This window comes from Aquarana catesbeiana, linkage group LG07 (genome assembly GCF_042186555.1).
Source record: "Aquarana catesbeiana isolate 2022-GZ linkage group LG07, ASM4218655v1, whole genome shotgun sequence".
Classification (NCBI taxonomy): Eukaryota; Metazoa; Chordata; class Amphibia; order Anura; family Ranidae; genus Aquarana; species Aquarana catesbeiana.
In genome coordinates this window covers 252,407,292-252,433,926 of record NC_133330.1, presented here as the reverse complement: position 1 = coordinate 252,433,926, position 26,635 = coordinate 252,407,292, and the positions used below count along the sequence as shown (strand labels likewise).

The window sequence follows — 26,635 nt, the reverse complement described above, 5'->3', positions numbered from 1 at the left end:
CCATCCACATGTGCCCAATGTGTCCAGTCTGTGCCCAATCTGTGCCAATCAGTGCCCACAAATGGGCACTGACTGGCACCATTATAAAGCGGTGATGCACAGCAATGTCACCCATCAATGTAATCAGTGCCACCAATCAGTGTCAACAGTGCCACCCATCAGTGTCCACCTGTGCCACCTATCAGTGCCCATCCATGCCCATCAGTGCCCACCTATCAGTGCCCATCATTGCCCATCCGTGCCACCTATCAGTGCCACCCATAAGTACCCATCAGTGCCACCCATAAGTACCCATCAGTGCCGACTATGAGTGCCCATCAGTGCCGCCTATGAGTGCCCATCAGTGCCACCTATAAGTGCCCATCAATGCCACCTATGAGTGCCCATCAGTGCCGCATACCGTTGCCACCTATCAGTGCCCATCAGTGCCACCTATCAGTGCTAATCAGTGCCGCCTATCAGTGCCCATCATCAGTGCCCATCAGTGCCACCTCATCAGTGCCACCTATTGGTGCAGCCATATTAGTGCCTGTCATTGAAGAAGAAAACTTACTTATTTACAAAAATGTTTAATAGAAACAAAGAAAAACTTGTTTTTTAAAAAATTTTCGGTCTTTTTTTATTTGTTGCACAAAAAATAAAAACTGCAGAGGTGATCAAATACTGCCAAAAGAAAGCTCTATTTGTGGGAACAAAATGATAAAAAATTTGTTTGGGTACAGCGTTGTTTGACCACGCAATTGTCATTCAAATTGCAACAGCGCTGAAAGCTGAAAATTGGCTTGGGCAGGAAGGTGTCTAAGTGCCTGGTATTTAATTGAAGTGGTTAATAATAGCATGCAATGCCAAGCTGCTGTTTCCAAAGCAAGCAAAATCCTTTCTTGCATTGACCTCCCTGGCGGTATGATTATTTCAGATTTTAGGTGCTGAAAGCGGTACCATTATTTTGCACAGAAATTTGGCGTTTTATATTGTAGGCCTGTAATTCTTAGGAATAATTCACTTAAATCTGCCCAAACCAGAGTCTAGTAGACATCCCGGGTATGATAAAGTTTGAAAAACAAAATAAAAAATTATAATATAATAAATAACTATAAATAATTATAACAAATAATAATATAATAATAATAAAAATTATTCAATAATGTAATCAAATCAAAAACACTGAAATTTGCTCAGTTGCAGAATTGTCGCTGTCATTACTTTTAGTGTTTTATGACGGATTTTCCCACAAATCACTATCACTCAATTCTGCAAGTGATTCTAATTTATTATCGCTGTTTTCTAGCTGGTCTAAAGCCACTTTTGATGTAAAGGGACAGTTTTGGTTGCTATGGACAATCTTCAGTTTCCAGGCAGAAAGAACAGTATTTATAATATAAAACTGCATGCAGGACACTGGGCAGACCACTAGGGACAAAGGGGATGTGTAATTATTTGATACAGTACTGTAATCTGTAAGATTACAGTATACTGTATCTATACTGTGTGTTTCACTTTTTGATTTTATCGCCGAACTCCGTCCCCGTGCGTCGCAACGCTCGCAGGGAACGGAGCTCGGCACTGTGAATCGAGCGAGACAGATCACAGCGGAGAGACATCGCAGGATCCAGGGGACAAGGTAAGTGAACTCTTCCTGGATCCTGCGATGCAATCCCGAGTCTGGCTCGGGGATACCGCTTTTGGTATTGAAAATCCACCCCGAGCCAGACTCGGGAATACCGCTAGGGGGGTTAAGAGAGGTATGGACTGCAGAGAGAAAGACATCATTTTACCCCTGTACAAATCATTAGTAAGACTTCATCTGGAATGCTCAGTTCAGTTTTGGGCACCAGTTCACAAAAGAAAATGCAGAGAAGAGCAACCAAACTGATAAGATGAATGGAGGAGCTCAGCTATGAGGACAGATTAGAAGAACTGAATTTATTCTCTCTTGCGAAGAGGAGATTAAGGGTGGATATGATCAACATGTATAAATATATAAGTGGTCCAAATAGTCAACTTATTCACTTTAAGGTCATCACAGATGACAAGGGGGCACTCCATACGTCTTGAAGAAAAGAGATTTAATTTCCAAATACGGAAAGGTTTCTTTACAGTAAGAGCTGTAAAAATGTGGAATAGACACCCTCAAGAGCTGGTTCTGGCCAGCTCAGTAGATTGCTTTAAAAAAGGCCTTGATTCTTTCCTAGATACACATAATATAACTGGATACTAACATTTATAGGTAAAGTTGATCCAGGAAATATCAAATTGCCACTTGGGGGATCAGGAAGGAATTTTTTCCCCCACTGAAGCAAATTGGATCATGCTCTGCTGGGGTTTTTTGCCTTCCTCTGGATTCACTGTGAGTATAGGATTGTATATATAAGATTGTATTTTTTCCCCCTTTTATTGGTTGAACTAGATGGGCTTGTGTCTTTTTTCAACCAGAGTAACTATGTAACTATGTCACATAGACTATTAACAACCGGGATTTCTGGCATTGTCTGCTCAGAAGCTAAGTGCCTCAATATTCTCCATCAGGCACGTCACTGCTCCATAGGTACACAAACTTGAAACCACTGATAGTAGAACAGTTACTGTATGTCTGCCATTGCCTGACCTATTCCCTTTAGCCTGCACTGAAAAGCTCTAAAGAGGGAGTCCAATGCAATGCACTTAAAACTAGGTTACAACCTCGAAGGAAATGACCAGTGGAAGCAAATTTAACCACCTAAAATTAAATAAATGTGGCGCTTTCTCAGTAACCTAAAGTGCTAATGCAATGTAAATCCTCAGGTGATAATGCAATAATATCCAAATATGCACAAATACAGTAAGACAATTCATCAATGACCAAAATAATAAAGTGCTAAGTGCAAAGGATCTTCAATACAAAGAATAATTCATGAAATAGTGTCATCAATCACAGTGCAAAATAATAATATATACTCTCAATTAATAATGCAATTGTGTTCACATGAAGTCATAAATATGTTCAGTATAATTAAAGTGCAATAAAAAAAAGTGCAATAAAATATATAACAAAGTCCATAAAGTGCTTGGGGCAACAAATCTTCAGTGTAAAAAATAGTTCATAGTGTCACCAATGACAGTGCAAACCAGTATATCCAATTCCTATGTAGTGCTTTCACCATCCGTGTGTAAAGTGTGCCCCAGCCTCTCAACTCAAAGGAAGACCCCTACAGGTCTAGTCGCATTTATGATGAATCTCTCCTATGTATCCACAGCAGCAAGCTCTTTCCTTGTAAACCTCTGCTAGATCAGACCAGCAGTGTTCTCAGATACAAGCAGGAATTTCCACTAAACATAACAATCTCCTCCACTTTTCTCCAATGTAGGAGCTCAGGTCTCAGGGCTGCTCCAACCCCGGGTACCGCTCTGCTCGCTGCTTCTGCTTCTACCGCTGCTCTGTCTGCCTCCTTTGAGGTGAGAGGCGGGGGCGCACTTTATACACGGATGGTGAAAGCACTACTTAGGAATTGGATATACTGGTTTGCACTGTCATCGGTTACACTATCTATGAACTATTTTTTGCACTGAAGATTTGTTGCACCAAGCACTTTTTGGACTTTATTTACAAGTTATTATTGCACTTTTTATATTGCACTTTAATTATACTGAACATATTTTTGAATTCATGTGAACACCATTGCATTATTGAGAGTATATATTATTATTTTGCACTGTGATTGATGACACTATTTCATGAATTATTCTTTGTATTGAAGATCCTTTGCACTTAACACTTTATTTTGGTCATTGATGAGTTGTCTTACTGTATTTGATTATATTTGGATATTATTGCATTATCACCTGAGGATTTATATTGCATTAGCACTTTAGGTTACTGAGAAAGCTCCACATTTATTTACTTTTAATTATCACTGTTTGGGAATATATTTCATGTTGGCAGCTACTCACTAGTGTTAGTTATTGGTTTGCGCATTAGTACATTCATATTATAACTTAAAGGGGTTGTAAACCCTCATGTTTTTTCACCTTAACCACTTCCGGACCGCCGCACGCCGATGTACGTCCAAACTTTGCCGGCAGATATCGTTGTTATGGCAGCAGCTAGCTGCCATAACCCCTGTATTCCCGTTTTCGTGCGGCGGTCGGCTTTCTGATAAAAGTGGTCCCTGCGGCAGATTCGACGCAAGATCACTTTTATCGGTGGCGGGATGCGATCCGGTGCCCTCCGCCACTTACCGGAGCCGTCGGTAGCGGCGGAGGCGATCGCGTCCGTCTCCCTTCTGTGCCTGGAGAAGAGTGAGGCTAAGATGGCGCCCACTCGTCTCCATGACACTGCTGGGCGGAAGCGACGTCAAAACGTCACTTCCGCCCACGCCTGTTAAAGGCATATTTTTTTCAATGTCATTTTTTTAAATGATTTTTTTTTTTTTTTTTATTGCATTTTAGTGTAAATATGAGATCTGAGGTCTTTTTGACCCCAGATCTCATATTTAGGAGGTCCTGTCATGCTTTTTTCTATTACAAGGGATGTTTACATTCCTTGTAATAGGAATAAAAGTGACACAATTATTTTTTTTTAAACAGTGTAAAAATAAATAAAATAATGTAAAATAAATAATAAAAGTAAAAAAAAAAAATTTTAAAGACCCCCCGTCCCGACGAGCTCGCAGAAGCGAACGCATACGCGAGTAGCGCCTGCATATGAAAATGCGGGCGCAATTTTGAAGCGTGGCATGTTGGGTATCAATTTACTTGGCGTAACATTATATTTCACAATATAAAAAAAAATTGGGCTAACTTTTCTGTTGTTTTATTTTTTTATTCAAAAAAGTTAATTTTTTCCAAAAAAAGTGCGCTTATAAGACCGCTGCGCAAATATGGTGCAAAAAAAAGTATTGCAACGACTGCCATTTTATTCTCTAGGGTGTTAGAAACAGAAGCAGAACGGGGAACTGCCTATGTAAACAAGGCGATTCCCCGTTCTGCCTAATGACATGTCAGAGATCTTCTGTTCCCAGTAATCAAGAACAGTGATCTCTGTCATGTCCCAGTGAGCCCATCCCCCCCTACAGTTAAAACACACCCAGGGAATAAGGTGGGGAAACATTTGGCATTAGTCATCAGGAAAAAAAAGGATGAGAATTACATAGAGAAGATCAAAAATAGAAAAGGTGAAATGAGGTATACTACCAAAGAGATAGGAGAGGAATTAAGACAGTTTTACGCATCGCTCTACTCGGTTGGCCAAGAAGGCAAAAATAGGGGAAACAAGGAAGAGAAGATGAAAGAGTTTATAAAAAGGGCGGGACTTCCTACACTGTCGGAAGCTGATACAATAGAGCTAGAGCGCCCGATAACGGAAGAGGAGATTTATTTGGCACTAAAGTCTTCCCACCCGGGCAAAAGCCCGGGGCCAGATGGCTTTACAAGCAGCTTCTACAAGAAATTTAGTAGTACCCTGGTCCCTCGGCTGTGCCAAATATGAAATGGTCTAGGGAAGCAGGGAGAATTGTGTAGAGATGCCCTGCTGGCTGCAGTAACACTTATTCCAAAGGAGGGGAGAGACCGGACTTCGTGTGCGAGTTACAGACCGATCGCGCTTTTAAATGCGGACACCAAGCTATATGCAAAGGTGTTGGCAACACGGCTTAGAGAGAATGTCCTTTTTGGTCCACCCAGACCAGGTGGGATTTGTCCCTGGGAGGGAGGGTAGGGACAACGGGGTGCGTTCCCTCCTGATAATGGAGGCATTTAAATCGAGTGGGGTCCCCAGTCTACTTCTGTCGATTGACGCTGAAAAAGCGTTCGACAGGGTAGACTGGGGATTCATGTTTTGTACACTCAAAGTAATGGGAATAGGGCCTACAATGCTAAAATGGATAAAAATCTTATACAATCAATCTTCAGCATTTGTAAAGGTCAATAATACCCCCTCAGCACAATTTGTTATGAAAAATGGGACGAGGCAAGGCTGTCCTCTGTCTCCTCTATTATTTGTCCTGGCCTTAGAACCCCTCCTAGCTATGATCAGGAAAAATACAGATATAAGTGGCTGCACAGTGGGCGAGGAGGAACACAAACTGGCCGCTTTTGCGGATGATGTGCTCTTTTATGTTTCCAACCCTAGAATTACGATGCCAAATTTGCTGTCCATATTGAGGATTTACAGTAAGCTCTCAAATTTTTAAATAAATATAGAAAAGTCAGAAGCCCTAAAAATCAATATTAAAAAACTGGAAGCGCATAGACTTGGTGAAGTGTTCCATTTCCCATGGAAAGACAGTTTAAAGTACCTGGGGGTTAATCTAATAGGTGATAGAGAGAAGTTGTATAGGCAGAATTTTATTCCCCTATTACATGAAATAAAAACGGAAATAAATAGAATTAAATATTGCCCCGTCTCATGGATGGGGCGAATTAATTTAGTAAAGATGGTGCTAGCCCCAAAGGTGTTATATAAGATGCAGATGCTCTCGATCCCCCTTCCGGACAATTTCTTTAGAATACTGTCCAGTCTTATAAATAAATATGTTTGAGACAATAAAAAACCAAGGATTGCCCTTAAGATGTTGAGGAGAGAAAAAGCAAGTGGAGGGCTGGCCCTATCAGATTTTAGGATGTATCATAAAGCAGTAGTTTTAGCACGGGCACTGGATTGGGCAAATAGTAGAGAAAACAAAAGATGGGTTCATTTAGAAAAAAGGTTGAGTAATACACAATTAAATCACTTGATTTGGAACCCCCCACACTTTAGGAAGTTGGGAAAGGATACATATTATATTACACACCTCACATTTAAAATTTGGGATCAGTTACACATAAATAACAAGTGGGAATACAACTCTCCTTTAATGTTTCTAAAAGAGAACTTACTCTTCCCTCCGAGGATGGAGAAAGTGGGTGGTAATTGGATACTGGATAGAGAGGCACAAGTTAGGGGTATCATTAAGCGAGGAAAAATTTGCACTTTTCAAGAATTAGCAGCACAAGAGGGGGTATGGATTCTAAACGGGTGGAGATACGGCCAGCTAGTACACTTCATTAATAGCCTCCCCGGACCATTAAGGGAGGAAGCAGATTATAGACTGATAGAGAAATTATTCTGCAAGGAGATGGAGAAGGGGAAAATGTCAGAAATTTATAAAATCTTGGTGAGAGAAACAGGGACGGAGTTACCTTCGTTTATTAGAAAATGGGAGGGGGAGTTGGGAGCATGTGGCGATAACGAGAAAGTAAGGCGCATCTTGGAGGCGACGCATGGAACGGCAGCTGATACAAAAACTAGAGAGAGCAATTACAAGTGTCTGACTAGGTGGTATATGACCCCGGTCAGAGTTAGTAAGTTTACACCAGAAAGGTCTCCGAATTGCTGGAGAGGATGCGCGTCCCCAGGAACTATGTCGCACTTGTGGTGGGAATGCCCAAAAATAAAAATCTTTTGGCAAGAAGTGACCAGGATAATTGAAATAATAACAGGGAAAGTGATCCCCCCCCTCGACCCCTGGGACTGTCTGTTCCATAGGTCGGAAGAGGGTATAAATCTTCAATAGTTCCGGTACTATTAAATTCAGCTAAAAATATTATCCCAAAGAAATGGCAGGAACTAGAAGCGCCCAGGATTGGGGAGTGGGTGGCTAGAGTTAACGAAATATATTTCCTGGAGAGAGTAGAGTCAGGAGAATATCTAGGAAGGGACCAAAATGTACAAGGGGGTAAATGGGATTGCTAGACCACATTTAAAAAAACCGAGCGCTATATTGAAGCAATTACGTTGTAGGACAAGATCCAGAACATAAGAACTTGCCAAGACCAAACGAGATGAGAGGAAAGCTGCAGGGGCTGGGGGGGGGGCGGGGGGGCAAGGGAGAAACTACATGTGGGGGAGTATGTAAGACATAAGTTCAAGAGAATTGGGAATTTTTGTTGTAAATCTTACTGTATCCCCCCCATTTGTCTGGAGTTTGTTTTTTGTATTAAGTCTTGAAAAATTAAATAAAGATTTAAAAAAAAAAAAAAACACACCCAGGGAATACACTTAACCCCTTGATCGCCATCTAGTGTTAACCCCTTCCCTGCCAGTGTCATTTTTACATTGATCAGTGCATTTTTATAGCACTGATCAATGTAATAATGTCACTGGTCCCCAAAAAGTGTGATTTGGGGTCAGATTTGTCCGCCACAATGTCGCAGTCCCGCTAAAAATCGCAGATCGCCACCATTACCAGTAAAAACAGTAAAAAAAAATTCCCTAAAAGACCCTAAATCTATCCCGTAGTTTATAACTTTTGCCCAAACCAATCAATGTTCTTGGCCTATTGCAATCTTTTTTTTTTTTTGCCAAAAACATGTAGAAGAATATATATCAGCCTAAACTGATGAATTTGTTTTTTATATTTTTTTTTTGGATATGTATTACAGCAGAAAGTAAAAACATTTTTTTTTTTTTTCCAGAATTGTCGGTCTTTTTTTGTTTATAGCACAAAAAATAAAAACTGCAGAGGTGATCAAATACCATCAAAAGAAAGCTCTATTTGTGGGATCGTCAATTTTGTTTGGGTACAGCATCACACAACCGCGCAATTGTCAGTTAAAGCAATGGCCTTTGTCATTAAGGGGGCAAATCCTTCCGGGGTTGAAATGGTTAAAAATAATGGTGCATTAGTTCTTGGCACTAGGAGTCTGTCTTTGTACGTAGTTTTTGCCACAGAGCTCTTGGAGTCAAACACAAACCATCAACTGTAAAGCTGCCATAACTGTATTTAAATTGAAAAGTATCCACAACACTAAAGATTCCGCTTCAAATCTAAACTCCTAAAACAGCTTTTAACTAAAGCACCCCTACCAGCTCACAGTCATACTGATTAAAGCACACTATTAAATAAGCCCCAGGACCAGCCTACAACATTGGTGGATGAAAAACCTGAAGCGAAAATATTCCAGTAGTTCAAGCCCTGGAAGCCCTTTTGCAATTCAGCACAATCCCTATTGTTAGCATGATGAGAAGTACAAGTATATACTGCACTAAGAAACCATAAAGAGAAAGGGTATTCTACAGATGAGCATTTTTTATGACAATGCCATTACCACAATTTTCCAAGTGTATGCAAGATCCTGTTTAGGTGACACATACAAAGAATGAGAGCAGTTCCCCAAACTCCTATAAATATCTGTGGGTAATACATTTAATCTTTGTTGACATGATGATGGTTCACCAGGTAATCTCATGTCACCACTACATGGTATTTAGATCACCTGCCAAATTTTTAATAGTTCTCCCAATTCACGATCAAGAACTATGACTTGACTTTTGTGGATTCACTTCTTTCTCTCATATGACTTTCCAGAAATAATTGTACGAGTGGTATAAGAGCTACAGTCAGGTCCATAAATATTGGGACATCAACACAATACGAATCTTTTTGGCTCTATATACCACCACAATGGATTTAAAATGAAACAAACAAGATGTGCTTTAACTGCAGAATTTCAGCTTTAATTTGAGGGTATTTACATCCAAATCAGGTGAACGGTGTAGGAATTACAACCGTTTGTATATGTGCCTCCCACTTTTTAAGGGACCAAAAGTAATGGGACAATTGGCTGCTCAGCTGTTCCATGGCCAGGTGTGTGTTATTCCCTAATTATCCCATTTACAGGGAGCAGATAAAAGGTCCAGAGTTCATTTCAAGTGTGCTATTTGCATTTGGAATCTGTTGCTGTCAACTCTCAATATGAGATCCAAAGAGCTGTCACTATCAGTGATGCAAGCCAGCTGAAAAAACAAAACAAACCCATCAGAGAGATAGCAAAAACATTAGGTGTGGCCAAATCAATTGTTTGGAACATCCTTAAAAAGAAAGAATGCACCGGTGAGCTCAGCAACACCAAAAGACCCGGAAGACCATGGAAAACAACTGTGGTGGATGACCGAAGAATTCTTTTCCTGGTGAAGAAAAAAACCTTCACAACAGTTGGCCAGATCAAGAACACTCTCCAGGAGGTAGGAGTATGTGTGTCAAAGTCAACAATCAAGAGAAGACTTCACCAGAGTGAATACAGAGGGTTCACCACAAGATGTAAACCATTGGTGAGCCTCAAAAACAGGAAGGCCAGATTACAGTTTGCCAAACAACATCTAAAAAATCTCTTCACAGTTCTGGAACAACATCCTATGGACAAATGAGACCAAGATCAACTTGTCTCAGAGTGATGGGAAGAGAAGAGTATGGAGAAGGAAAGGAACTGCTCATGATCCAAAGCAAACCACCTCATCAGTGAAGCATGGTGGTGGTAGTGTCATGGCGTGGCTGCCAATGGAACTGGTTCTCTTGTATTTATTGATTATGTGACTGCTGACAAAAGCAGCAGGATGAATTCTGAAGTGTTTCGGGCAATATTATCTGCTCATATGCAGCAAAATGCTTCAGAACTCATTGGACGGCGCTTCACAGTGCAGATGGACAATGACCCGAAGCATACTGCGAAAGCAACCAAAGAGTTTTTTAAGGGAAAGAAGTGGAATGTTATACAATGGCCAAGTCAATCACCTGACCTGAATGTGATTGAGCATGCATTTCACTTGCTGAAGACAAAACTGAAGGGAAAATGCCCTAAGAACAAGCAGGAACTGAAGACAGTTGCAGTAGAGGCCTGGCAGAGCATCACCAGGGATGAAACCCAGCATCTGGTGATGTCTATGTGTTCCAGACTTCAGGCTGTAATTGACTGCAAAGGATTTGCAACCAAGTATTAAAAAGTGAAAGTTTGATGGATGTTTGTTAATCTGTCCCATTACTTTTGGTCCCTTAAAAGTGGGAGGCACATATACAAACTGTTGTAATTCTTACACCGTTCACCTGATTTGGATGTAAATACCCTCAAATTAAAGCTGAAAGTCTGCAGTTAAAGCACATCTTGTTCGTTTCATTTCGAATTCATTGTGGTGGTGTATAGAGCCAAAAAGATTAGAATTGTGTCAAAGTCCCAATATTTATGGACCTGACTGTATGTAATCTACACAGGATCAGGATGATCTGGACCACACCATGTTGTTTGAAAAGCAATTACATGTATGAAAGACTTAATCACATTACTGTATATACCACATGCTAAAAATAACATTAAAGTAATAAAGTGTTACCACATGCGATGACAATGATTTATTATTTAAAAAAATAAGCAGTTTATCCTTCATCACATAAGGTTTTATGCAATGAAATTATAAAATTATGAATCAATAGTTAGGAAGGAATCCTTTGCAAAAAAATAAAAGTTTGCCTGGCAAGTTTTGCTTTTTGTTTTTAGTGAATCAAGGTGATCACTAAATTCATTTTCAAATCGTTTTTAAACTCATTAGATTATTATATGACCTAAAGTACAAAATAAGATACCTAGATATAAAGTTGCACATTGCAAAGGCTGAAACGTATTTTTTATTACACTCTGTTTAAATTCTTATCATAACCACTTGCCGACCAGTGCACAACAATATACGTTGGCACAATGGCACGGCTGCGCAAATGGGCGTACAGGTACATCCCCTTTAAGACGCAGCATTGTGGGCACACGCGCACCCGCTGCATGCTCTGTGACCGTATCCGTGGGACCCGCAGACTCAATGTCCGCCAGTGTCCCGCGATCGTGTCACATAGTGGCAGAACGGGGAGATGCCAATGTAAACAAGGCATTTCCCTGTTCTGCCTAGTGACATGACAGAGATCTATACTGCTCCCTGTCATCGGGAGCAGTGATCGCTGTCATGTCAGTGGTAGCCTATCCCTCCCCACTATTAGAATCACTCCCTAGGACACACTTAACCCCTTGATCGCCCCCTAGTGTTTAACCCCTTCACTGCCAGTGTCATTTACACAGTAATCAGTGCATTTTTATAGCACTGATTGCTGTATAAATGACAATGGTCCCAGATTAGTGTCAAAAGTGTTCGATGTGTCCTCCATAATGTCGCAGTCACAATAAAAATCGCAGATTGCCGCCATTACTAATAAAAAAAATAAATATTTAAACTACTCATCCTATGTAGGTTAACAAGAAGAATGATGCAAGCACATATGGAACTGAAATTGTACTGTTAACAGATGGAGAGGATAAAGAAATCCAAAAATGTTTAAATGAAGTGGGAGCCAGTGGAGCAATCATTCATACTGTTGCTCTAGGAGTCAATGCAGACAAAGGATTGGAACAATTATCCAGCATGACAGGTGGGCATTATAGATTTATATAAGGCAGTTACTGTTTAAATTCCTGATTGCCAGGTTTACAGTACACTGTATTGGGAACATACTGGCAGGAGAAAAGACCAGAATGAACAAAGCTGATGACTGATCAGTGCGTTGGTGGTCCAAATGGCCGGGCTCAAAAAAGCAACACCAGTGCACTCCTGACAGAGAAAGTGGTGCTAAACATCTGAATGTGCTGCCTGGAAGAGGTGTATGAATTACAAATATGTATTTTAACTGTGTTTTCATACTTCTCATCCCAACCCCCAACACTAAGGGCCAGTTCACACCACATACAGTCCAGTGCGTTTTTTTTTTTTCTGCATCAAAAATGCATAGAAAGTAGGATATATGGTTTTCAATGGCATAGTTCACACCAGTGCGTTCCAGTTCCAGAAAAAAAAAGTAGAACATGCTGCATTTTTCCTGCACTGGACTGTACTGGAACGCTGTAAAAAGCATCAAAAACTCACGGGAACGCACCTAAACGCACCAAAAATGCACTGGAACACCCATGTTCTTATTTAAGCTTAAGGGTAAAAAGGGGGGGGAATGCACTGGACTGCATCAAAAATGCATCAAAACTGCACTGGAACGTATAAAAAACGCACATAAAAAAAGCATCTGGAGTGCATCCGGACTGCGTTTCTATGGTGTGACCTGGCCCTTAAAGCGTAACTCCACTTTTGTTGAGAAAAAAAATATTCCCCTCTGGGTGACCTATGTACATTGCAAGGATTAAAACAATCTTTGTTGCAGAGTCCTACCTTTTGTTATTCTGAAGTAATCCATGTGTGTTTGTCTGTGCCTCTGTACTGAGTGGGTCTAATGGGAGTGATTTCATAATTAACTGTCAGGTGTGCAGCTGCAGGGCACTAATGAGGAAACCTGCTGGGCCTGCATCCCTTTAGACCTGCTCCTATTGGGAGTATCTCTCCAAAAAATGACATTTTTGTTGCAGGGGATACCTGAAATCTGACTTGTATCTTACGCAGACTTCTGGGAAAATATTTGAGCCAATCACACAAGCAGGAAATGATGTTTCTGGGGAGTGGTCAGTACACACTCTGTAGATTGAATCTGGCTGCAGATTGAAAAGGAAAGGTCATTTTTAATAACATTAAATTACAATATGATTAGTGTCGCAATTATATGTGCTATATTATTTTTTCTTTATTTGCTATTTTTTTTTCCCCACTAAAGTGGAGTTACCCTTTAATACTTAACCTGTACCTAACCCCCAATTTAAACCCTTCAAACCTAACTCTAGTCTAATTTTTTTATAGTTCCCCTAGCAACTCAAAAAAATACATTTCTGGTTCTAACACACAGATAGTCATTGTATTAGAATGGTTTATATTTTAAATGGTAATTGTGTTATATATATTCAGTATCTCACAAAAGTGAGTACACCCCTAACATTTTTGTAAATATTTTATTATATCTTTTCATGTGACAACACTGAAGATATTACACTTTGCTACAATGTAAAGTACTGAGTGTACAGCTTGTATAACAGTGTAAATTTGCCATCCCCTCAAAATAACTCAACACACAGCCATTAATGTCTAAACCGCTGTCAACAAAAGTGAGTACACCCCTAAGTGAAAATGTCCAAATTGGGCACAATTATCCATTTTCCCTCCCTGGTGTCATGTGGCTCGTTAGTGTTACAAGGTCTCGGGTGTGAATGGGGAGCAGGTGTGTTTAATTTGGTGTTATCGCTCTCACTCTCTCATACTGGTCACTGGAGGTTCATGGCAACTCATGTCAAAGAACTCTCTGAGAAGCTGAAAAAAATGGCCCAAGCTATAAGAAGATTGCCAAGACCCAGAAACCGATCTGCAGCACGGTGGCTAGGACCATACAGAAGTTTAACAGGACAAGTTACACTCAGAACAGACCTCGCCATGGTTGACCAAAGAAATTGAGTGCACATGCTCAGCTTCATATCCAGAGGTTATCCTTGGGAAATAGACGTATATGAGTGCTGCCAGCATTGCTGCAGAGGTTGAAGGGGTGAGGGGTCAGCCTGTCAGTGCTCAGACCCTACGCCGCACACTGCATCAAATTGGTCTGCATGGCTGTCATCCCAGAAGGAAGCCTCTTCTAAAGATGATGCATAAGCAAGCCAGCCATCAGTTTGCTGAAGACAAGCAGACTAAGGACACGGATTACTGGAACCATGTCCTGTGGTCTGATGAGACCAAGATAAACTTATTTGGTTCAGAAAGGGGTCAAGCGTGTGTGGTGGCAACCAGGTGAGGAGTACAAGTGTGTCTTGCCTACAGTCAAGCATGGTGGTGGGGGTGTCATGGTCTGGGGCTGCATGAATGCTGCCGACACTGGGGAGCTACAGTTCATTGAGGGAACCATGACTGTCAACATGTACTGTGACATACTGAAGCAGAGCATGATCCCCTCCCTTCGGAGTCTGGGGCAGTATTCCAACATAACAACCCCAAACACACCTCCAAGATGACCACTGCCTTGCTATAGAAGCTGAGGGTAAAGGTGATGGACTTCCAAGCATGTCCCCAGACCTAAACCCTATTGAGCATCTGTGGAGCATCCTCAAACAGAAGGTGGAGGAGCACAAGGTCTCTAACATCCACCAGCTCTGTGATGTCATCATGGAGGAGTGGAAGAGGACTCAAGTGGCAACCTGTAAAGCTCTGGTGAACTCCATGCCCAAGAGGGTTAAGGCAGTGCTGGAAAATAATGGTAGCCACACAAAATATTGACAATTTGGGCCTAATTTGGACATTTTCACTTAGGGGTGTACTCACTTTTGTTGCCATCGGTTTAGATATTAATGGTTGTGTGTTAAGTTATTTTGAGGGGACAGTAAATTTACACTGTTATACAAGCTGTACACTAACTATTTTACATTGTAGCAAAGTGTCATTTCATCAGTGTTGTCACATGAAAAGATATAATAAAATATTTACAAAAATGTGAGGGGTGTACTCACTTTTGTGAGATACTGTGTATATATATATATATATATATATATATATATATATATATATATATATATATATTGTATGATTTATTCCATGTACTGTACAGTACAAAGTACAATGCATACACTTTCAGCAAACTTACAAGTACTGCTTGATTTAAAATACATATTTCTTATAAATAACATTTTATGACTAACATACATCTAAATTCTTTTAGGTGGTTTAAACTATTTTGTGTCGGATTACATTGATGCAAACGGTTTCATAGATGCCTTCAGCAAGATCACAACCAGTAGCGGTGATTTCACAGAGAAATCCATTCAGGTATCATTTGCCAACATATACTGTATTTAGTACATATATACAGTACTGTATGTGCATATGTAATAGATTAGAGAGTCTAGCAGAGCATCCCAGAGAGCGCCGGGAAAAGTCCTGTTCGGGGTTTATACGGCTCCCAGACTCCTCTCATACACGTTCAGGGATCTCTGATCCATGATCCAGTTTGGGTCTTGGTCCTCTCCCCAGGCTAATTTAAACTCACCTGAGACAGACAGCCAGGGCTCTTGGCCTGGGAACCTCAGACATCTTCTGTCTAGGAGAGCAAAAGGTTGGTTAAAGCTATTAAGCCGTGTATGTGGAAGCTGACAAGCTGTAGGCTTGCTCAGCCTGGTAGTTAGGACAGGGGCGGATCCAGGGAGGGGGACAACGGGCCAATTGCCCCCCCCCAAGAAATTAGTTGCGGGTGAGTGTGTGGGCAGCTCGGCGAGCGGGTGAGTGTGGGTGGGCAGCTCGGCTGACAGGTGAGTGTGCGGGCGGCTTGGTGGGTGAGCTGACAGGCGGGTGGCTCAGTGGGCAGCTGGGTGGCTCGTGGGTCAGCAGGCGGGCAGTTCGGTGGGTGAGCAGGCAGCTGGCCAATCAGCGGGGCGCAGGGCGGGGGAGCAGAGAGACGACATCATCTCTCACCCCCCGGCACCCGCCCTGCATCCCTGCAGTTCCGCCCTCACTGTGAAGGCAGCCGCGGGCAGCAGAGAGATTGAATCCTCTCTCTGTTGCCTGATTTCACTCTGGGACACAGGAAGTGACAATCCTCACCTAAGCAGCAAAGTGACACAGCAAGTGACAATCTGCAATGTGTGACAGGTGACGTGGCAAGTCATAATTGTAGCAGGCAAGTGACAATCTGCAACGTGTGGCAGGTGGCGTGGCAAGTGACAATCCGCAATGTGTGGCAGGTGACGTGGCAAGTGACAATCTGCATCTGGTGACAGGCGACGTGGCAAGTGACAATCCGCAACTTGTGGCAAGTGACAATCCGCAACATGCGGCAGGTGACATGGCAGGTGACAATCCGCAACGTACGGCAGGTGACATTCCGCAATGTGTGGCATGTGACGTGGCAAGTGACAATCTGCATCTGGTGACAGGCAACGTGGCAAGTGACAATCTGCAGCTTGTGGCAGGTGACGTAGCAAGTGACAATCCGCAACCTGTGGCAAGTGACATTCTGCATCTGGTGATAGGCAATGTGGCAGTGACAATCCGCAACTTCTGGCAGGTGACGTGACAAGTGACAATCCGCATCTGGTAGCGGGCGACGGTGGCAAGTGACACACTCAGGGCTCCCACTAGTTCTGCATCATGGTGAGTTGAACTATTTCATTTTATAGAACAATGTAATGATAGAAATAATGCGCTTCAATCATACTGACACCATAACAACCATGGTGCCAGGATGATTGAAGCGCCAACACCAGCCATTTCCCCGATAAATTGCCCGCAAAACAAAATCTTATTTTCTGGCAGTGCCCCTCCCGAGACTAGACTCTGGATCCGACCCTGAGTTAGGATCTGTAAATATTGTATAGTTAGTGCTGAGACACGGCTAGGTTTTTGTTTGGCTATTTTTGTTCCTATTTGTTTTTGGAACACTGTACAGCACCTGTATATAGACTTGTATATATCGCAAATAAACACCGCACTGTTTGTCACTACTTCACTGGATTTGGTATCTGTGCCTGAAATACTGCTCATCCCAGGGAGCTTTGTACCTGCTACCTGTCCCCAGGTTACATTTGGTGGATCCTGCTACCAGCAGTAGTAAGTTACAACTTAAAGGGCCAGTACCTAAAGTGACTAAACATGGAGGAAATCCTCAAATAAATGGTGTTATCCAACACTGCACAACAGCAAACTAATGCTATTATACAGGAACAATCGCAGAGGCTGTTTGAACAGCTAGCCACTGAGGCAGGACTGGTCACCCCCTTGCTTTCTGGAGAATTGCAGAAGGCCTACTATGATCTGGAATTGGCAGAAGCAGGAGACTATGAAAGGGTCAAGCAGGAAATCTTGGCGCGACTCAGTGTCACTTTGGCAGTTTGAGCACAGCGAGTCCACAGCTGGTTCTTCCAAGATGAGAGGTCCCAAGATCACAGATGTTCTAATCCACCTGGTGCGGAAATGGCTACAGCCGAAGTCCCTGTCTGGGCCACAAATAGTGGAGTGTGTGGTCATGGACCAATTCCTGAGTTTACTACCAGTTCCCCTGAAGAAGTGGGTGAGTCAAGGAAACCCCAAGTTGGCAAACAACCTGGTGGAGCTTGTGGGGAGATACTTTGCTACAGAGAGCCTGGTCACCACCCCTACAGCCCCACGGACTTTCCACCCAAAGCCACCATCTCCCCAGGCAACCGTAAGACTGTTCCAGGGGAAATGGGTGGTAAGCATGGCAAGGAGATAGGGGGAGGATTTTTAGTGCCAGGACTGAAATTTGGCATCCCAAACAAGAGAAGCCACTGCCTGTCAGCAAACCAAACTGGGGCAACATCAGGTGTTTCCGTTGCCACGAACTGGGACATGTGGCAGCAAACTGTCCATGGACAGATGAACCCATGCAGTGTGATGTATCTTATAGAAGACATCATCTGTGATGAAATGGCGTAGGGAGGAGCGGCGTGCTGACATCACCACATACCGCGCTAGTCCCGGAAGCTACGGGCAGCAAACGAGAGCCGGCCGGCTCGTGTTTTTTAATCCATCGCTTTTTACTTCCTGCATAACTGTAAGTGCAATACTGTTTTTTAATAATAAACTTTTTAAAACGTATTACGCTATGGAAGTTTCTATGTCCTTTTATGGGGAATGAGCATTTACCTGCCATATGAGAAGGTACCATACGTGGATAGTCTGAGGAGCCCTCTAAGCGTTTAAAGACCCGAGGCTGGGGTTAAGAGCCACAGGCACGCATGATCTCCTTAAAATAAGAGATCTAAGGAGCTGGTAAGCGGCAGTATTTTCGTGGGTGGAGGCATTTTTCTGTTGCACCCCATCACATCCCCCATAGTGTTACAGTTGCATGTCATCACTGTCAGGAAGATTGCAAAGCCATCATCCAGAAGATCGTTCTACTAAGTGGGCTCTTTTTCAATAGCCTATCGGAGTGGACTTGACTCTGTTGCTTGTGTATCTTGGTACACACTTTATTCCAATATTTTTGGCACTTATCACTGGTGATATTATTTATAAGTTGATGTGATGATTTATTGCATGAATTTTTTATTTTATTTACATTAGTATATGGTTTGTAGCAAGAGATATACAAATAAACCGCCCCTGAATCTCTCTTACTCCACTGCGCCAAAGAAAAGTGCAAAGCTATATAAAAGATGTGTAAATGAATACAAAATATGTGTACATACACAGTGTACAGTGAAAAAAAGCTGCCACTTAAATAAATACATAAACTGATCAAAATCCCCACAACTATACTTAAGTATAGTTGTGGGGATTTTGATCAATTTACATTAGTATGGTTATGATTCCATTTTTAACATTTTTTCAATTTTCTGTGATCACAAATCAGTACACAGCGCAGCTTCTTGACTATTGGATAACAGATGCCTATTAACCATTACCCAACCTTTATACTCCTATTCCCAATAATGAGACCACACCAGCTTCTGGAGTATAAAAAACAAAGGCCGTAGCAGCCTACTTTATTAACTTAATATAAAATTATATCAAAAATATAAAAAATATAAAACTTCCGTCATCGAGAAAAACAAACATCTGTTATGCAACCTGTATCAAAAAAGAACGTTGGTCTGAGCAATAGCTTTAGCAAATCCATCTGATGGCCATAACAACTATAGCACTGCAGCCCTAAACCAAAACTCTCCAATAGGCCTCAAGCCGACAAGCTGGCTCAGAGACTGCCGTGACTGCAGTGCCCCATATCACTTCCCGGCTAACCGGGAACCAAAAAACCTCCGGACCCATATCAACGTTGGATCCCCACTCTTACTTTTTAGCCATCTTCCTTCCCTTGCCCAGACCAACGCCCGCCACTGCCACGACAATCTCTCTTCTTTCACCTGTTGACAAAAGAAAACCACAAACCCTTCGACAATAACATATTCTATTCCTAGGGAGGGTGGGCGGGAACTTTCCAAAATCTTCTGCTGCCCCTCCCAGAGCGGGAAGCCCTTTTAACTGTCCCCTCCCCTAATTCTCCCTCCCCCTCGGCTCCACTATAACCCTCTATCATTAACCCTTACCCTGTTCCCACTGTCATGGTCGCCCTTTGCCTACAGCATTGCATGCTGTTGCTCCAGGCTTTTCTTGACTATTGGATAACAGATGCCTATTAACCATTACCCAACCTTTATACTCCTATTCCCAATAATGAGACCACACCAGCTTCTGGAGTATAAAAAACAAAGGCCGTAGCAGCCTACTTTATTAACTTAATATAAAATTATATCAAAAATATAAAAAATATAAAACTTCCGTCATCGAGAAAAACAAACATCTGTTATGCAACCTGTATCAAAAAAGAACGTTGGTCTGAGCAATAGCTTTAGCAAATCCATCTGATGGCCATAACAACTATAGCACTGCAGCCCTAAACCAAAACTCTCCAATAGGCCTCAAGCCGACAAGCTGGCTCAGAGACTGCCGTGACTGCAGTGCCCCATATCACTTCCCGGCTAACCGGGAACCAAAAAACCTCCGGACCCATATCAACGTTGGATCCCCACTCTTACTTTTTAGCCATCTTCCTTCCCTTGCCCAGACCAACGCCCGCCACAGCATCCCAATAGTAATACCTTACTCTTGGGTGCTCCTCCACACCCGAATAGCTCGCTGTATACCGTCTTGTAGGCCCAAAGCCCACAAATCCGTCCCCACCTCATTAAGATGTACCCCATCACGTCTTAAGTACCTCCATGTCTCGAATTCCAGTTCGATATGCCTGATTGCCAACCCTCCACGACTAACCACAAATTTACTCACTTCCCTATTGATCTTCTTCCTTGCTCTATTCACCCCCTCCACGGACCTGGCCATTCTCCAACACATGCGGGCAACCATGTCCGACCAGACAATGATCATTTTTGGAAATTCCTTCATTAAGCGCCAGATGTCAAATTTAATGTCTCGCGTAATGTCTATCATTGAGCGAATACCAAGATCATTGCCGCCCACATGTATTACCAGCACATCCGGAGGGCCCTCCCTGTTTGCATATCGTTGTACCTCCTGAACCAACCTGCCCCACAACATCCCTGGTATACCAAACCATTTTATATACACTTCCCGTCTATCAAAGCCTAACTGCCTACCCTCAGGTCGAGCGTCTCCCCTCCGAGCCCCCCAACACACATAAGAATGGCCCATAATCCAGACCACACTTGGAGCTGCACCTGAAATTAGAAGAAAACAAAACCATGCTCAACATTGACCAGTAAACTACTGTCCCACCGGCCATAAAACCACAAAAAACAAACCTAACCCCTTACAATTTTACCGCTAGTTGCGGTCGCACATAAGATTGGAATCTGTTAGACTCCCACCGCCCAATCCGTTTTATTACTTCCACATCCATACCCAATCTGGCCGCCTCTGTTGCGGCTCCTATCCGGAATGAATGTGATGAAAAATCCCGCTCCTCCAGTCCCAGCCCAAGCAAACATTTCCTAAAAACAGCTATAAACTGAAAACGCGATAACATATCTCCATTTGAATGTATTAATAAAGGGCCCTGACAGTCCGGCCTAACTTTCAAAAATTCCCTGACTGCACCCACTGGGCACTGAGGGGATCCCTGGATGGAATAAACTCGCACCATCCTGCCTCTTCCCTCCTGATCCGTCTTAGACTTCCGTAGGAATATGGATACCCCGTCCTCCTCAAGTGTAACCTCCTTCAACCCAACTCCCCCTTGCACCGTTTTTGAAGGGCTAACCAACTCCCCTATCCTGAATGCACCAAAAAATGCTAATACAAAAGCTACCTTAAACAAACTAACTTCATAATCAGACGAACAGACCCCCATCAGTTGTTCCACAATACCCCCCAGTATCTCAAAAGTTACTGGTCTCCTCGAATCGCGCTGAACCGCCGCCCTCCGATAACCCTTCAACGCCTGTCTCACCCAAAAATCCTTGGTGACGTCGGGCTGCCCTTGTAGCTTAAAAAGGAAAGCTAAACCAGCTAGCTGTGTATTGATCACAGATACCGACGCACCCTCGTTCAATTTTCTTGCCAAATAATACAGTAATAGCGAACGCACTCCCTGCCCTGTAAGTTCCTCCCCCAAAACTCGCACAAAGGACATCCACTCCTGCCAAACCTTGTTGTATGCTGCCCAAGTAGCCCCACTTACCGACCGCTTAATCCATCCCTCGACGACACCAGTGCAATCTCCCACAGCCAGTCTGGACAAGGCACGCCCTGTTGCTCCGCTTCCGGCGCCAACTCTCTGAACCTGTCCCACTGGAAGCGAGACAACGCATCAGCAATCACATTCTCCACCCCCGGTAAGTGAACAGCATGAATGAAGACATTCAGTTGTAGGCATCTTAACACTAAGTGTTGCAGCATCCTGATCACCGGCGGAGATGACGCCGTGACCCTGTTTATCACTTGCACCACCCCCATGTTGTCCCCATGAAAACACACTTTCAGATCCCTGAACGATGCGCCCCATAACTCCACCGCCAGCACCACTGGAAACAGTTCCAGCAAAACCAGATTCTTCGTGAAGCCTTCTTTTACCCACGATTGAGGCCATGGACCTGCGCTCCATTGCCCTTGAAAGAACGCCCCAAAACCTGTTGATCCAGCGGCATCGGTGAATAGTTCCAAGTCAAAGTTACTGACTGGACCCGACATCCACATTGCCCTACCGTTAAAGGATTCCAGAAAGGTATTCCAAACCCTGAGATCCTCCCTATGTGTTTTTACTAAACGTACAAAATGTTTTGGGGATTTGATCCCACTCGTGCTGGCCGCCAGCCGGCGACTAAACACTCTCCCCATCGGTAGTATGCGGCAAGCAAAATTCAGTTTGCCCAAAACCGATTGTAACCTTCGCAGTTGTACCTTTTTTAGACCTATCAAACCTGCCACTTCCCTCCTCAAATCTTCCAATTTCTCCTCCGGTAATCTGCATTCCATCGCATCCGAATCTAATACAATACCCAAGAACGTGATGACCGAGCAGGGTCCCTCCGTCTTTTCAGCTGCCAATGGAATGCCAAATCTTTCTGCTATGTGCTGCAATGACGCTAGTAGCACTGCACAGACTCTAGAATCAGCCGGGCCAATGCATAAAAAATCATCCAGGTAGTGAATTAGCGAATTCACTCCGGATACATCCCTTACTACCCACTCTACGAAGGAGCTGAATTGTTCGAACAGCGCACACGATACCGAACAACCCATCGGTAGGCATTGATCAACGTAGAATCCACCATTCCAATGACACCCCAGCAGCCGAAAGCTCTCGGGGTGCACTGGCAGCAGTCGAAAAGCTGATTCCACATCTGCCTTTGCCATCAATGCCCCTTTTCCATAGTGGCGCACCCACCTTACGGCGGCATCAAACGACGTATACGTCACTGAGCACGCTTCTTGGTCAATGGCATCATTCACGGATCCCCCTTTCGGGAAGGATAAGTGGTGAATGAGCCTGAATTTATTGGGCTCTTTTTTGGGCACCACACCTAAAGGTGACACCACCAAATCCGCCACTGGCGCCACTGGAAAAGGTCCGCTCATTCTACCCAATGCAACCTCCTTCTGCAATTTTTCCGAAACAACTTCCGGATGTTGCAAGGCTGACTTTAAATTTTTGGGCACTGGGGGGACAGCTGATAAATTGCATGGAATCCTAAATCCTACCGTAAAACCTTCTTCTAATAGCCAAGCTGCTTGTTTGTCGGGGTACTTACCGAGAAACGGTCGCATCCTTTCCACCATCACCGGAGTCCTCCCTTTTGTTCCCAGCTTCTCCATGACGACCTTTTCCCTGCTTAAAACACCTGGATGACGGATGTGTTCCCCCGCAGCCGGAGCATTCGTGTTTAAACTTACATGATCCTCCGAACCTGCAGACCCCTGAGTTATACTGCCAACAGACCCCTTTTTTGTTTCCAGCCGGATGTCCCTGGGTTGACGGTCCACCGGCTCCCCCCTGAAAAAACGGATTCGGTGCCCTCGCCGTCGTCATCAAACGCATCCACAGACTGATGTCTTTATGGTCCCAACGTAATTCCGGGCGTACTGCTCTCCGCTGCCTGAACTGTTCATCGTACCTCAACCATGCCGTACCCCCATACACTCTATGCGCTTCCCCTATCGCGTCCTGATAGCAAAAAAGCGCCGAACAGTGTTCCGGCTGTTTCTCTCCTATCACGCTAGCCATAATTGCAAATGCTTGCAACCAATTCGTAAATGTCCTAGGTATCAGCCTATACCTCCTCTTCTCCTCATCCTCCTTCTTGGAATCATCAGGCTTGACTCTATCAAGGTTGAACTTTTCCAAGGGCAGTAATGAAAATATTTCTACATACTCACCCTTCCATAATTTTTCCCGAACCTCCTGTTTCAGGTGAGCTCCTAATGGTCCTTCGTAACACACATACACTTCACAGCGAGCTGCGTCCGCCAGCCTAATGATATCTTTTCTCCCCGCAGCCTCCCCTGACGGCGCCGCTTTGTCCTTCCCCTGCGCCGCTGCACTCGCCACGGCCTCCTGCGCTGGCAACGTGACCTCAGCTGTAACTGAAGTTGTGGCGGCCCCCCGCCCTGAGTTATCCAATTCCTTCCCAGACTGCTGCACCCATGCGGCTATCGGGCCCCCTGCCGGCTTCTCAGCAGCCTCCAACCTCTGCACTAGCTCCTTAATTCCTGTTAAAAAACCCAAAAACCCCGGAGCTCCTCCCCCCATGTCGGTTCTTACCCTACTTTCTCCCAACCCTCCAGCCCCTTCTCCTGCTACTGTTACATTATTTAAACTAGCATTGTCAATAACTTGTGGTAACTCACCGGGCTGCATAGGTGTCGCCCCATCAGCCGACCGTCTGTTTTCTCCTGGCCCCATCCTCCCGGGCAGCTGGGCCGTCTCTTCTTCCGATCCGGACATCTCTTCTCTCCCGCTCCGACCCGATTCTTCCCCCTCATCCGATGCTGGCCCGCCCGGGATAGTGACCGCGGCTGCCGCACTATACGCCATCCTTCCCTTCCTCCGCGCAGCGAATCCTCCTGTGGATTTCTGGACAGCCTTCCCAGGACCGGTGTGGGCTACCGCAGTCCTGCCGGCCTCCGCTCTGGTTGTTAGTAAGCCAGTCCTGTTCCTCCCTCTACTCTGCCTGTCCCTTGCCGAAGCGATGGAAGGCCCAGGGACACCTACAGGCGTTGCAGTGGCCGCGATGGCGGAGCTCCCCGCCGTCTTCCTGGGGGCGGGGCTCGCACTCCCCGCTCGTCTACCGCTATTGGGCCTCTCTCCTGTCCGTCCTCCTGCTGGGCTCCTCTCCTGTCCTGTTGGGGCCGCCCACCCGCTGACCCGCTCTCTTCCCGCCGATCGTTTTGCTGGTGGGCCCCCCTGTACACTGGCCATCATGTTACCCGGGTGCCGCTGTGGATAAGCAACTCTGTCGGGTGAGAACCGCTCAGGCGGTCGGGAGCGGCGCACTCTGTTACTGCCTCTCTCTCCCTCACTAGCCAGCGCGTTGGGAACCCGGATCGCTGCCGAGATTGTCTCCTGCAGCCATTCCGCCCCCCGCACCGCCGCTTCCTCCCTTAACTGGGCCATGAGCCCTTCTAAATCTGACATGGTGTGGCACTGACCTGCTCCCTGAACTTTCCAAAATCTTCTGCTGCCCCTCCCAGAGCGGGAAGCCCTTTTAACTGTCCCCTCCCCTAATTCTCCCTCCCCCTCGGCTCCACTATAACCCTCTATCATTAACCCTTACCCTGTTCCCACTGTCATGGTCGCCCTTTGCCTACAGCATTGCATGCTGTTGCTCCAGGCTTTTCTTTTTTCCTGTATCTTATAGAAGGCAGTTTATGTTTGCTACTGTTTCATGCAGTGCCAAGTGTAAGAAAACATGTGTCCCAAATGACTGTGAATGATGAGCCTATTATGGCTTTGCTGGACTCTGGAAGTCTAGTGACTTTGGTTAAAGCTGAGATGGTTGAAACTTTGAATTTTCATGCTAAAAACTTTGCTGTGATCTGTGTACATGGGGATACCCGAGAGTATCCTATAGTCACTGTTAACTTTAAAACTGACTTAGGTATGGTGACCCATCCGGTCGGACTTGTGCCCCACTTGGTACACAAGGCCATCATTGGTAGGGACTTTCGTAAGTTTTGGGAACTGTGGGATCGTCCCAGCTCGGTCACAGTAACTGACTCAGTGGCAGATCCAGAACTCCTGGCCAACACCAACAATGTGGGTTCAGGGGACTTGTCTCAGGGTTCTCCAGGTTTTCCCTTCTCGGTTATGGCGGTGGAACTGAAGGAGCCTGGGGAAGTCCCCACAACCAGTGAAGGTGGACAGCCGTCTGCTGACTCTGAGGCTACGTTAGAGTTTGCTGACCTTAATGTGCACAAGGAAAACTTTGATACCGAGCAGAGAAAAGACCCTACCCTTGCCAGGGCCTGGGAAAATGTAGTAGTGATTAATGATGTACCCGTTGAACCAGGGGACGGGCCCTGTTTTCCTTATTCAGCAGCAATGAGGATTTACTGTATCATGTATGTAAAAAGAATGATAAAATTGTTGAACAGTTGGTGGTCCCTAAGCCATACAGACAGGTGGTGTTGGAACTTGCCCATGGGCACTTGCAAGGAGGTCATTTAGGGGTTGAGAAAACCACAGAAAGAGTGTTGCGCAGGTTTTACTGGCTAAGTATACAGAAAAATATTAAGAATTATTGTCAATCCTGTCCTGTGTGTCAAATTCCAGCCCCACTACCCCACTTCTGAAGCCCTTTAGTGCCCTTACCCATTCTTGAAGTGCCCTTTGAGAGGATCACCATGAACCTGGTGGGTCCACTCCCTAAGTCTGCCCGGGGTCATCAGCATATTCTTGTAATCATGGATCATGCTACCCCTTACCCAGAGGCAGTTCCCTTATGCACTGCATCTGCTAAGAACATT

At 44.3% G+C, this 26,635-nt stretch overlaps 1 protein-coding gene across 1 annotated transcript in view; it reads left to right on the top strand.

Annotated features, from left to right (window-relative positions):
* Nucleotides 1-26,635, top strand: part of LOC141103519 (calcium-activated chloride channel regulator 1-like) — a 117,478-nt gene that overhangs the window by 50,724 nt on the left and 40,119 nt on the right. The window contains 2 exon segments of the mRNA XM_073593193.1: nt 12,020-12,197; nt 15,399-15,505. Coding sequence (XP_073449294.1) covers nt 12,020-12,197; nt 15,399-15,505 — 285 coding nt within the window.